General features: G+C 41.9%; 1 protein-coding gene across 1 annotated transcript in view; it reads right to left on the bottom strand.

Moving 5' to 3' along the window:
- Positions 1-14,879, bottom strand: part of CDKL1 (cyclin-dependent kinase-like 1 (CDC2-related kinase)) — a 45,206-nt gene that overhangs the window by 12,630 nt on the left and 17,697 nt on the right. The window contains exon 3 of the mRNA XM_012724419.1: positions 9,796-9,917. Within this exon, the coding sequence (XP_012579873.1) occupies positions 9,796-9,917 (122 nt within the window). The remainder of the gene's footprint in view (positions 1-9,795; positions 9,918-14,879) is intronic.

Genomic DNA, 14,879 nt, shown 5'->3' with positions numbered 1-14,879 from the left:
TAAATAAATCTTTAAAAAAAAAAAAAAGGCATCTTCTCTAAGCATTAAAAAAATAGACAATGTGTGAAATGAACTACAGAGAGAGCAGAGAGGACACTTATTTTCAGAGACTTCCATCTACCAGCTGGACTTAACTTATTTTTTATAACAATTTATTTTTACATCATTTTGTACATTTTTTTTTTCGTCTCAATTGTAATTCCCATGGGTTTCCCATCACTGGACTTAAATGTTTTTATGATCAAATATTAAATAACACAGTTTTAGTCCTCAGCCTGAATGAATAAATAAACCAGGGAGGGAACTCTTGTAGTGGTGGTACAGATACCTAAAAAAAAAAAAAGTCACTGAATAAGAGGCCACTGCTGTCACAGACCAGATGTTCAGGAAATCCTCTCAGGCAGGCCAGAGGGCACTTGAACAGTGGGACGACGTGGAGGAAATGAAGAGCCACTTCCAGGAAGTCTAGCCGGGACAATTCTGGATCAGAATGATGACCCTGGGCTTGAAAGAGTTTCCTTCCAAATTCCTGATTCTAGTATACATGCTAAAACACTATCTAGAAAGAAGGGTCAGAAAATTACTACTAAGTAGTAGACACTGCAGAGGAAATGCTTTTTCCTGTATGTACTTTCTGTGCAAAAAGAAAAAAAAAAGGAACCTATTTTGATAATTTCATAAATTAAGTATTCATGTAAGGTTATCACTGAGGGGCAACTTTAGTCTTCAAGGACATTTCCCAAAAGAAATAAATAAGGACCTCCCTGGTGGTGCAAGGGGTCAAGTTGCAGCACTATGAGGCTATCTGTAACCACTGCAGCATGAGTTCAATCCCTGGCCAGGGAGCTGACCCACATGGTGCAGCAGACCTCTCCTGTCTGGCCCCCTGCTCACCTCAGCAGTGTATTTCACTAGACCAGCCTGTTCGATTCCCCACTCTGTCTGTGGTGAATCCACTCACCCCACCCCCCTACCCCCTACCATACCTCTGGCCTGTACCCTGGTTATTGTATGCATAAATAAATAAATCTTTTTTAAAAAAGAAATAAAGCAAAAGGAGCATTTGGAGGTAAATTATAATTGAATGTCATTAATGCTCCACTATGACTGGGCACATTAGCACACAATTCTCAAATGAAAAACTCTTTATAAGAAACCTAGTGTTTTCTTGGGCTTTTTATCACTCTATTTTTTTCTCTTGAATGCCAGGGCCTCTACTGTATCTCTAAGATCCTTTTCAGTTGATGACAGGTGACAGTTTTTCACTGTTGGAGGAGGGATTTACAAAGATGGAAAGGGAGAAAAACAGAATAAGTTCTGTTGTTAGACCAAACTTGGATTACATCTGAACAGAGGGTGCTGTGAACAGAAGGGTGGTGGGGGCACTGTCTTATTAAGGGCGCTCCTATATCTCAAGCTTCTCTGCTTGAGGCACTTGAAGTAGTGGTTTAAGGTGGTGAGAAGTGGGTAGAGTTGGGTTATATTTTAAAAATAAATTCCTCAGGACTTTCTGAGAGCCTGGATATAAGATACAGACAAGAATCAAGGCAGAGCACCAAGGTTTGAGCTGTGTAGCTGGTTTATGGTAGAGTCTACTGAGCAGACCACTGGTGGATGTGCGGGCTTCTGAGGAAGGGTGGGGATGGACACTGAGAAGCTGTTGGACACCCAAGGGGAAGACTGCAGAGGGCAGGCCTGACTGCAGACGTAAATTTGGAAAGCATCAGCATATTGATGGTATTTAGAGCTCTGGGACTGGGTGAAGCCACTTAAGGAGTAAATACAGTACAAAGAGGAGGGCCTGTCAACATGTAGAGCTCAGAAAGAAGAGGGGAATTCTCCATGAAATTGGCACTGAGCACGGAGTGATCTGAGACAACACTCACAGTGTCAAAGGAGAGTGAAGTGTTTCCGAGGACTTCTGCAATAAGGCGGTGATGGAACAAATCCCTCTGATTTCACTCCCTCCCTAAACCTGACGAGAGCTACTCAGTTGTTTTAAGAGTCAAAGATTACAGAAGAGATAATAGCATCACACTTGGGGATCCAGGAAGTGGGTGCTAACTGACAACACACCGTAGAAAGCTGAAAGCTAAGCCACAAGAAGGGAAAGAAGGGGAGCAACCACTTACCACAAAGAAGCCTCAGAAGCTCAGGAACTAGCAGCCATGATTCTATGGCAGGGAAGGAAAAGAAAGTGTGGGCAACCTGAGAAATAATGAGACCTGAGATCTGCTCCCCTATTCTTTTCCAGTAGGGAGCACACTTCCCCCTACCTAGTGGAAGGCTGGAGTTATGTTTTCTGGAAAGAATAAAGCAGAAAACATTTGGTAAATTGAGAATGTGAATGTTGCTTCAGAGATTAAATGATCACAGACATACAAATAGTGAGTGCTGAGATTCCTAGGCCTTATCTCTCACCAGGTTCTGAGAAAGCTGATGACCAGAACTTACTCTCTGGGAAAAATATAGGAGATTTTTTTTGGAAGTTCAGGAGGAACGATTTGCAGTTCCTAAGATTGGGGCTCCCTTAGCAAATAGGTCAGCTAGATGATCCCATAGTAAATTTCGGAGTTTCACCAAGAAACTACCTTACTTATAATCATGGGCATACCACCAGAGCTAATGTAATTCCTCCAGAAATCCTCAATAAGAAAGTTAGAAATGGGGACTCCCTGGTTGTGCAAGGGTTAGTCTCAAGCTCTCCCCTGCCACTGTGGGATGAGTTTGTTCCCTGGCTAGGAGCTGACCCACATGGCATGGCAGACCTCTCCTCTCTAACCCGCTGCTCCCCTCAGCAGTGTACTTCATGGATCTGCCTACTCTGCTCCCCACTCTCTCTGGTGAGTCCTCCCAGCACACCTCTGGTCTGTATGCCAGTTTTTGTATGCATAAATAAATAAATAAATCTTTTTTTTTTTAAAAGAAAGAGACAAAAAAAAAACAATTTAAAATAATAGAAACTAAGTGTGAAGAGAAGAATTTTAAAAAGTTTTCATGGAGAATAAGAAAAGCTATTGCAGCTATGAAACAAGAATACAGCACTGTAAAAATACAGAAGGACCAGTCAGTCAGTCCAACATTCAAATAACAAGAAAAAGAAAGTGGAAAAAAAGCAAAGTATAGGAAATCACTAATAGGAGTTCATTTTTTTTTTTCTCAAACAGAAAGTGTTAAGCAAGTGCCAGCATAATGGATGAAAATCAAGGGCCATGTTTTCAGAATTCAGAATGCTATGAACAGAAGAGGAGATCTATACACTTCTGGAAATAAAAAATAAGCCTTCACAAAGAAATCGAAAGCCCCAATTTAACAGCACTGGAAGACAGAAAACAGCTTTAAAATACCTTCAAAATTCTAAAGGAATAGTATTTTCCACTATAGCCACTCACATACTACCTGGAATGCTATTCCAATATAAAAAAGAAGAAAATCCTGTTACTTGTGACAACATGGATGGAGCTGGAGGGCACTCCCCTAAGCAGAGTAAGTCAGAGGAAGATAAAGACTACATGGAATCTCAAAAATGGAATCTGAAAAAAAAGTGAATCAATCGATACAAAGACCAGGTTGGTGGTCACCAGAGGTCAGGGATGGAAGAAAGGAGTGCAAGAGGCACAAACTTCCAGTAAAATCCCTGAGGGTACAATATAAAGAATGGTGAGTATAGTTAATAATATATGAGTATATATGATTCAATATTGTATATTTAGAAATTGCTGAGTAATTTTGAAAGTGCTTATCACACACACAAAAAAGAATTACCATTCTGTGTAATGGTTTCAATTAAACTTATTCTGATCATCATTTGCAAAATATTTTACTTTTTAGAAGTATTTATTTATTTATGCATACAAGAACTGGGGTGCAGGCCAGAGGTGCAGGGGGAGGTGAGAAGATTCACCAGAGATAGAGTGGGAGCAGAACAGTCCGACTGACAAAGTAATAAGCTGAGGGGAGCAGTGGACTGGTCAGAAAAGGTCTGCCATGCCATGTGGTCACCTCCCCGGCCAGTGATTGAATTCTGCTGCAGTGGCTGGTGGTAGTTTGATAGTGCTGTGTCTTTAACCCCTGCGTCATCAGGGAAGCCCCATTTTAAATAAGCCAAACCACTTGGTTGTACCCCTAAAACGAATACAATGTTATATGCCCATTACTTATCAATTAAAAAACCCCATACCCAAACTAGATATTAATCAAGTGTGAGGTGAGGATAAAAAAGATTTTTAAACATGCAGGGCAAGGCCTTAACCTTTTTCTCTTTTTAACCTCTCAAGAGGCCCTCAAGGATGCACACCGCCAAAAAAGATTACATAAGAGAGAAAACTGGAGACCCGACACAGGAGGAAAGCCATGGGAATGTCTAAGAGGACAGTGAAGGGAGATGACAAGATGATAACTACATTCCAGGCACAGAAAGCTGCCCATCCAGACTGCAACGGCATGACTCAAGAGCCAGGAATGCTGAGGGTTGTCATCACCATGCTCTCTCTCCCTTATACCATCTTAAATAAATGTGAAAGGTTGTACAAACTTAAAAGTTTCAGAAGAGCCTGAGTGACTAGCCAGACCCTTAGGTTAAGGCAGGATTTGAGAGATGAAGCTTGTGTTGGCGAGGACCAGGAATTCTCTCCATTTCACAGTCTGTGTTTCCACACGAGGTAGGCTGAGCTTGGAGTGGGGAAGCCCTGAACAGTGACAGGGAAGGGGTCCAATTCTCCTTTCTTCATTGCCCTGATGAGCCCATGGGGTTTCTAAATGAAAGACCAACTCCCTCATGAATAAGCTCATCCTTAACTGTGAGGGAAGAAGGCACTTGAGATTTTCTCCTGCGCCTGCTTCTCCTCCATTATGAGATTAGGTAACTGACCAGACCTCTTTGTCACTGATATTTCAGAAGATGCCAGGCAGCATCTGGCTGAGTCTCTTGAACCCCTGGCCAGTGGATAGGTTGAGAGGGATTTATACTCCTGAAGGTGTCAGCTTCCTCAGAGCTAGAAATGGAGACATAGGCATAGTTTGGAAAATTGAGCAAGGACACTCTTTTTAATTTCTGATTCACATCAGGTGAAGGGGCTCAGGAAGGCATGCCTTCTCTCCCTGTTACCAGAGGGTCTTCCTGGGGTCTTCAGTTTAGTCACCTGCTGAGAACTATCGTCACTTCTCTGGACCCCACTGGACTGTCCAGCTAAATAGAAGCACTCCTTCTAAGGAGAGAGAATGGAATCTCTCTCTGCTGGGTTAGAGATGGCGGGGGTCCATTCCCGAATCCCCTACCTGTGTGACCTCATAGCATTCTTTCTGCTGCTTTGGGGAATTTTGTTTCGCCCCAAGGAACATAAAGGGCTCCCAACTGTTTGACTCCAAGGAAGAAGTCCAAGACAGGGCATCCTTAGAAATATCTGTAGTCTAGATTTCTTTTCAAAGATTTTATTTATGCATACAAAACTGGGGTACAGGCCAGAAGTGCAGGGAATCAGAGGGGTCACCAGAGACAGAGTTGGGGGCAGAACAGGCAGACTGATGAAGTACATTGCTAAAGGGAGCAGTGGGCAAGTTAGGAGAGGTCTGCTGTGCCATGTGGGTCACCTCCCCGGCCGGAGATCAAACTCACAGCCAAAGCGGCTGTGGCTCTAGCTTCCTAGTGTTGTGCTTTAATCTGTTGTGCCACCAGGGAGGGCCCTGCAGTCCTGATTTCTGCATGACTTTCTAACCAGTTGGAGATGGATGTGCATGGCCAAAATAAGTAAGTGGATTCAGAGAGAGGAAGACAGGAGATACAGTAAGTAGTGAATCTGAACACGGAATTGCAGAGGGTTTCCAAAGATGACTGCAAAGGGGTGTCCCAGGAGGACAGTGGGCAGCAAGCAGGAGCACGGCAAGCCAGGCAGACGGAGGATGGTGTGGAAGACAGGTAACACCAAGAAAAAATGGAACTAAACTGATGTGACTATGCTGTGAGAGTATATACCAAAAAGCAAGAAAAGTCAGCAATAGGTTAAAGAATATCAAACACATTTACAAAGCAGGAAAATATTAATTTGTTGGAAAAGTACAAAGGAAACACAGTAAGGTAAAAGTTTCAGCTACAAGTAATATTTCCTTTGACATAATTATGAAAGCAGTGAATTAATAAAAGTGTTATGTTACTGTTTGATAGGAATAGAAAAATTAAGCAGAGGGAACAGTGGTATCCCTCAGATAAATATTCATCTATCAGAAGAAGTCATCTATGGAGAATGTCTAAAAATTGATAAAGCAATAAATAACTGTGTCATTCATTTCATATAACATTACTTGGCTAGATTTGATTGGATAATAATTGCATACGGATTATTTCCCCCCCCCCCCAAGTTCATGTCATTATCTTTTCTTGGAAAGTTCTCTTTTGGCTTTGATATTAAGGAATGGTACAGGCCTCATAAAATGATTTGAGAAGTGTTTCTCTCTCCTATATTTACAATTGACTTCTAGCTACAATTTACTTACAATTGATATTATTTCTTTCTTAGATGTTGGGTGGAATTCAGTCATCAAACATTTTAATAACAGACATAAAGAAAAAATATTTAAACCCACATCTTTGGGGCTAAGGTAAATTGGTTTGGTTTGGCAAATCCTATGACCCATAATCCCATCTTGAGAACTTTTTTCTCTTTTTTTAAATACATTTTTACATCAGTCTTCATTTTGTGTCTTTTTCCACCTTCGTTGTAATCCCCGTGGGCTTCCCACCACCAATTTACAAAAGAAGAAAACACTATTTGTGGGGTGGTTCTTATCATTTAGCAGATCCAACATCAAAAGCGAATTTAATATTCAGCAATGAAAGAATGGTTAGATGGTGATATATTGAAATGTAGTATCTCAGTCATTCTGACATGTTGTAAGACAGAGGAATGCATATGAAGGAATATTAAGTGAAGAGCAGAACTGAAAGAGAAACCTCATCCTCTTACTGCCGAGCATGCTGTGCCTTGTGTGAAGTAAACACGGGTTGCTTCTACCATGGTTTTGGATTTGCACACTTAATTTTGTCAGCATACCAAGACAGTATCTATTTCAAAGGTACAGGTGAACATTAAACAAATTTACTATCCTGACATATAAACCTGGATGCCAATCTCTCCAAATCAGAAAGGCCTTGTTATTAGACAGATCACATGCATTCACTCAAACCTAATAAGCTAGCCAGCCATTTTCATCTCTTTAGTGTTGCTCTGTCCTGATGCATATGTTGGTTTCATAAACTAAATCTCAAAAAAGCAATCTTCTGTCTCTCCAAGTTTTGGGGAGAGGTTGTACTGTGACCCTAACATCCTAATACCAAAAAACAAAATGACAGAAACATAGACAACTGCTGTCTGAAAGTGAAGAGATCAAACTGATTCTTAAAATTCAATATACTTGTGAGAGAAATGATGAAAAAAGGATATGAATCTATTTCTAGCGTTTTCAATACAGAAGCTGTGCTCTCTACTACAGCTCTTCTGATATGTGATATTACAAGAAGCCAAACCATTCATCAAAACTTTGATGCATCTTAGAATAAATCTTATGTTTTAAATTTGTTCGTTTATAGTGTTCCTTAAGTCTGTCTTCTGTTTAACAGACCGTGGTACATGGTCACTTGGAAATAAAGTTCCTTGTACTTAACCCCATGTATCTATTGGTCTTCTTCTCTAACTCACCTCAGTATAAACCATTTTCTATTTCCAAGAACATATTTTAGCTAGTAGATTTGTTTAAACAATTATCTTTAAAAATTCTACCCATGCCTTGTTATGTCCTTTTTTTCTTCTTCTCAAACTATAAGCCATAAAATAACTGACTCCCATTAGCTTTCCAGCTCCCAAAAATCACTGTTCCCAAGCAACTCAATCTAATATAATTAAACCCCCTGCAACTTCTCCTTAGTACCACATAACTAAGGAACTTATACTAATAAGTTGAACTACAGTGTCATTTGCAAGCTGTCTAAAGAACAAATATCAACATACTAAATGTTTTCTGCCTTGAACACATAATTTCCCAGTATCAATGACTTCCTGAGGGGAGGTTTCTGTTCTCTTGGCTCTCTCGGGCTGTGTAAACTAACATGAAAAGCTTGTGCCATGGTCACTAACAAACCACGAGTCATCTTAATCCCATTTGCCCGGAGGTCATGGTGGATCATATATAACCTCCACCACATGGCAGAGCGAGCCATTGCCCAAGACTTGAAAAAGCAGTTGAGAGGCTCAGCCCCCAGCCACAGCATGTGAACGGGAGCTGGGATAGGACAAAAACCCACTGTGCTGATCTACAGCACAGCGTATCGTCCCCAGACAAAGATGGTATCCTGGGAGCAGAGCAAAATAAGGAGAGGAGAGGTTAGCCTTCTCTGCTCAACATCTCTTAAATCTCTTTATCTTTTATCTCAAAGTTTACCTCCTCCACAGTCTTTTTTTTATCAACTCACTTTGAATCATGGCTCCCAGAGTTATTAATTATTCTACCCCCCCCTTCTCCAGTTATAGTTGAATCACCCGAGTTTAGTCTTTCAACTGGACTTAGTCTGTAGATGTTATCTTCTAGAGTTACTTTTATTCTAGAATGGTTGATAATAGGTTGATAAAATGTGGTCATGCTTTCTCACTTCACATTTTTTCCCCTCCTAACTATCCCATACACACTCTACAAAATCCACCATATAAGAGAGGCTCATCTACAGAGCGAGGGCAGCACATAGAGAAGAGCTGAGAAGGGGAGAGAACAGCCACCGTCTGTGGTGCACTGCTTTAAGACACCCAGTTGGGGAGTGGGTGGGAACCAAAATTCAGCCTGGATTCTGCTCACCGTGGCAAAGAGCTATCTTCAGCCTCAGGAAGCACCTCCCTTTTGGACAAAAACTCACCAAACTTTCTACTCTTGTACAGAAAGGTATTGTGCAAATGTAGTGGGACAGCCAGAACAGGGCAGGCGGGCAGGCCTCCTAGCCCCTGGCAAATCTGTACTCTCTCTGGGCTTTTCCTCTCTTAACCACTGTCCTCTGCTGTAGCTGTTTCTGTGTGATGCACCCTTACTGCCTCAGCCTGAGGCACAGGTGAGCCCACTTAAGTGCCCGTACCATTCTCCAGGTGTCCACTATCAAGCACGCCTGCCCCAGGCCACATTCCTAAGTGCCTCCTACATTAGCACAGTCAGGGCCACAGGTCACAGCCACCGGCCCCCAGTGTACAAGCCTGCCCAATCTTCACTTCCCCTACAGTAAGGTAGGTAAAGCAGGATTAAATCAGCAGAGCCTTCAGTCAACCCCCTTCCAAGTATGGCCACCACTGCATTCATTTTGCATCTATGTTTGCTTCCCTTGGGTTTGTCACTAGGAACCAAAAATGTTTGACCCAAACAGCCTACCAGACACCTACCTTGCTTTGGGTCAAACACCACATTCATTAGCCATTAGGAGGACTTCCTCCTAGCCGTTGTTCTTGGACTCTTCCTTTCAATCTTCAGGTTCTTATACTTCCCTTCTATTCCCAGAGTAATTAATACCCTTCCTTCTTAGAGACCAAAATAGTTTCTATGAAGAGATACGTACCAAAGAAATAAAATTCAACCTAATAGTGTTACTGTGGTTTCTTCATGTAAACGATTCACTATGGTCTCTTTCCCAACACTGGTAACTCCTCTGCCACAGCTCAAGTAGCAGATTCAACAAGCAGTGGCTGAAAAAAAGTTCTAATCTGAAAAGAGTTCACTGATAACTCTCCCTAACGCATCTTGGTGCTTTGGTTTTTCTGTACGTGTACTTACCCTCTTTGGTATCTGTCCAACTCGTGAAGAACTGTGTGGTCACAATACTCGAACACCAGGTGAAGCTTCCGCTTCCTCCTGAAGACTTCAATAAGGTTGACCAGGTTGGGGTGCTTGAGTTGCTGCAAACACAAAGAGTAGGGTGTTAGATGTAAGTCATGAGAGAAAGCTTTCTCTAATTTCTACACAGTAAAAAGGAAGCTGTGTGTCCTTTAGAAACTTCAGATCTTAGATTAAAGGAGGCTCTAGACAGTATTAACTATCTGTTTGTTAGTAGCTCCTAAGTGAAACAGATCGCTGGTGAGGGTGACGAGAGATAAGGAAAGGCTAGAGAAGTGAGAATGAGAAGGGACATAGGGAATACAAACTCATCCTTTAAGGCTCAGATCGGATGTTCCTTTCTAAGAACGTCTCTCCGGATCTTCTCAGTGTCCAATTAATTGTTTAATGTCCTCTGCTCAACAGTATACAAGAATCTTGACATCAGGATCTGTGTTCTCTTAGTTACTCAAAATAAAGTCATTGTACCCTCAGCACAGAGTCTGGAATCTGATAAGTGTTCTATAATGAATTATGAGTAAATGAGTACATCACATTGATGAAATAATTTAAGGCAGAATTGAGAAATAATTGATTGATGAAATAATTTAAGGCAGAATTAAGAAAGACCCTCCAATCCAATGTGCCTAAATGTATGTGTCAGCAGGGAAGTGGGGGTGGGGAGGGGAGGAAGACACCTGTGCTTTGGCAGGGATAAACCTTATATGTAGTGTCTTGTCCACTTCTGTCCATAATCTTCCCAGAAACACTACAACTAGGTTAAGTAACTGCTGTGGAGAAAGTAAGAATGGTGAACTTTCTTCATGGCATAAAGAAATCTGGGAAGTAGTGAAGAGCACAAGTGGGTACAGAAGCACCTGCTCACAACTCTGGAGCCAATGCAGCCATTGCTGCCATCCCAATAGAACCATTGGGGCTTTTATTTATTTTTTTAAAGATTTATTTATTCATTCATACAGAACTGGGTACAAGCCAGAGGTGCAGGGGCGGTGAAAGGCTTCACCAGAGACAGGGTGAGGAGCAGAACAGGCAGATCAACGAAGTACACTGTTGAGGGAAGTAGCGGGCGGGTCATGAGAGGTCTGCTGTGCCATGTGGAGCGCCCCCCTGGCCAGGGAGCCAATTCACACTGAAGTGACTGCAGTAGCTTGCAGTGCTGTGTCCTTACCCACTGTGCCACCAGGGAGGGACTGCTTTTATTTCTTTTTTTTTAAGATTTATTTATTAATTGTTGTTCATTGTTTTTCACTTTTATTTTATTGCAATTTTTTTCCCCCTGATCCCTTACATTCCTGCTATGAGTGAAACCATCCAGTATTTTCCTTTTTTTTCTGGCTTATTTCACTAAGCATGGCCCCTTCCAGCTCCATCCATGTTGCTGCAAAAGGCATGAGTTTATCTTTTTTGGTTGCTGAGTAATATTCTATTGTGTATATGTACCACATCTTTTTAATCCAGTCATCTACTTTTGGGCATTTGGGTTGATTCCACATCTTCCCTATTGTAAACAGAGCAGCAATAAACATGGAGGTGCAGATGTCCTTTTGAATCAATGTTTTTGTGTCCCTTGTGTAGAGACACATTATGGGGCTGGATAGAGGGAACAGGGTCAAAATTGGGGGTGGGAAGAGTGCACGGGACTATGGTGATGGCACATGAGTGAATTGGTGGTGGGAAGTCCATGAGGATTACACCCAAGATGAAAAAATGCACAAAATGGGAATGATGTTAAAAATAAAATTAAAACAAAAAAAGATTCATTCATTTATCCATACAAGAGCTGGGGTAGAGGCCAGAGGTGCAGGAAGTGAGAGGATTCACCAGTGACAGAGTGGGATAGGAGTTGACAGAAATACACTGCTGAGGGGAGCAGCAGGCAAGACAGGAGAGGTCTGCTGCACCATGTGGGTCAGTTTTCTGGCCGGGATTTGAATTCATGCTACAGTGGCTTCAAAGAGCTTCACTGTGCTATGCTTTAACCCATTGTGCCACCAGGGAGGTCCCTTTTCATTGCTTTTAGTTCCAAGTTCAAGATGGCAACTCTCAAAGATCAGCTGATTCAGAATCTTCTTCAGGAGGAAAATGCCCCCCAGAATAAGACTACTGTTGTTGGTGTTAGTGCCACTGCCATGACCTGTGACATTGTTATCTTAATGGAGGACTTGGCAGATGAATTTGTTCTTACTGATATCATGGAAGACAACTAAAAGAACAGATGATGGATCTTCGAGAGCAAACCAAGTTTGCAAGCTTTTCCTTAGGACACTCAAAATCACCTCTGGCAAATACTATATTGTGTCTGCAAAATCCAAACTTATTCTCATCACAACTGAGACATATCAACAAGGGAGAGAAAACCGTCTCAATTTGGTCCAGTATAATGTGAATACCTTGCAAATGCATCACTGCTAATATTGTGAAATACGGCCAAAGCTGCAAGTGATTTGTTTCCAATCCAGTGGATATCTTCAGTTACATAGCTTGGAAGATAAGTAGCTTTCTCCAAAATTGTGTTATTGAAATGCCTGCAAACCAGATTCACCCCCCCCATTAGATAACGCTCACCCATTACACTGTCATGGTGGCTTCTAAGGGAGCATGGAGACTGAATGTGCCCGTGCAGGGGGTAGGGATGTTGTTGGTGTCTCCCAGAAATGCCTGGTTTAGGCACTGAGGCAGATAACAGTAGGAAGAAGTGGTCAACAGTGCTTATGAGATGATCAGACTGGAAAGCCACTGGCCTATTAGGAGCAGATTTGGCAGACAATATAATGGAGACTCTTAGGTGGTTCCAACCAGTTTCCATCATGATGGTCTCTGTGGAATACAAAATGTCTTCTTCACTGGGTCTTGCAACTTGGGACTGAATGCAATCTCAGATGTGGTGAAAGCGACTCCCACCTGAGAATGAAAGGCCTCATCTGAGGAAGAGCACACCATGTGCTGGGGAATCCAAAAAGAGCTGTGGTTTTAAAGTCTTCTACTAGCAACAAATGTGGTGAGTATGTGGAGAAAAAGGAACTCTTTTACGCTGCTGGTGGGAAGGCAAACTGTTCAACCACTATAGAAAGCTGCTTGGAGGTTTCTCAAAAGATTAAAAATACAGCTTCCAGGGTTCTTTCTGGTAGTGCAGTGGGTTAAAGCACTGCATATGAAGTTCTCTGAAGCCACTGCAGCATGAATGCAATCCCCCGCCAGGGAGCTGACCCACATGGCACAGCAGACCTCTCGTGTCTACCTGCTGCTTCCCTCAGCAGTGTACTTCATCGATCTGCCTGTTCTGCTCTCCACTCTGTCTCTCCCATCACTCCTCTGGCCTGTACCCCAGTTCTATAAGCATAAATAAATAAATCTTTAAAAAAAAAATAGAGCTTCCATATGACCCAGCAATCCTACTCGTAGGTATCTACCCAAAGGACAAAGGAACATTGACTCAAAAGGACACTGCACCCCCATGTTTATTGCTGCTCTATTTAAAATAAGGAAGATGTGGAATCAACCCAAACACCCCAAAACAGATGACTATATCAAGAAGATGTGATACACACACAGACACACAGACACACACACACACACACACCCACACACACACACACACACTGGAATATTACTCAGCAATCAAAAAAGATAAAAACACATGCCTTTTGCAGCAACATGGATGGAGCTAAAAGGGATCATGCTTACTGAAATAAGCCAGAAAGATAAAGAAAAATGCCAGATGGTTTCACTCAAAGCAGAAGTGTAAGGGATCTGGGGGAAAAAAAAACAATTTTAATAAAGTAGAAACAAAATCAATGAATAACTATAAATCAGAGACATTCTACAGGGGCAGAGAGGAGAATAGGATCAAAACTGGGGTGAGAAGAGAGCATGGGACTATGGTGATGGCACAGGGGTGAATTGGTGATGGGAAGTCCACGGGTATTACACCAAGATGAAAAAAATGTACAAGATGAAAAATGATGTAAAAAAAAATAATACATAAAAAAATTAAAGTCTTCTAATGCTGTCCCACTTCACAGTCAAGGTGTCAACAGGGTTTTAATCAGAGATTGTGCAAATTGTTCTTTTATCTGACCTGTAACTAAATAATATTAATACAGCCTAACAACATCTATCTCCCCATGCAGAAATGGGAATGGTTCCTAAAACCCTGCAGCTCTATCTTGATGCTGGACGGCAGTCCTAAACTGGTTAGTATAAAATAGTTCTACCACCTCAGGATTCCATTGCTGATGTTGTACGGGCTACAATTGCCCTTCAGACCAGATGTGTTTATAGAGTCATATAAACCAGATGTGTTTATAGAGTCACCCAACACCCCTGATGCAACTTCATCCCCCCCCCCACCCTTATAAGCAGAATCCTGAAATCCAACCTACACATCTAGCGTGACCTGTTTTGGGCATACCTGCTCTAAATAATCTTATTTTGTGTAATATATGTATCAGAATAGTATGTGGCTGTAAAATGTAAAAAAAGAAAAATCTGCATATTAGCAATGGAACCAAATATTATAGTGCCACACCAACTAAAACACCAAATAAACACTGAACAGTGGGAAAAAAGAGAACAGAAGAGGAAGCCTACAGTCTTCTTAAAACCTAATCTCAGAAGTCAGGCAACCTTATTTCTGCCTCAATATGTCATCAAAGCAAATCATAGGACTCACCCAGGAATCTACAAAGCAAGCCAGGAAGGAATCCCTATGGGGAGGGTAGCCCAGCTGTCTACCCTTCCCATGCTCAGCCCTTTACCTCCCATCCCCGAATTTAGCTGACTGAGGGAACCCAGGCTAGAAGAGCAGAAGGAACACTCAGCCACAGAATTATGGGAAATAATGTCCTTCTTGTTCTAATCTATGACATTTGGGGTAATTTCTGCCTCCTTTCCTCCTGGGAGAAGTTTTTTTTTTTTAATTATTTATTTATACAGAACTGGGGTACAGGCCAGAGGTGCAGGGGTGGTGAGAGGCTTCACCAGAGACAGAGTGGGGAGCAGAACAGGGAGATCAACAAAGTACA

Source organism: Condylura cristata, unplaced genomic scaffold (genome assembly GCF_000260355.1).
Source record: "Condylura cristata isolate star-nosed mole 26May11 unplaced genomic scaffold, ConCri1.0 scaffold00013, whole genome shotgun sequence".
NCBI lineage: Eukaryota > Metazoa > Chordata > Mammalia > Eulipotyphla > Talpidae > Condylura > Condylura cristata.
Note: the sequence above shows the minus strand (reverse complement) of the source record. Positions and strands in the feature narration are given on the sequence as shown.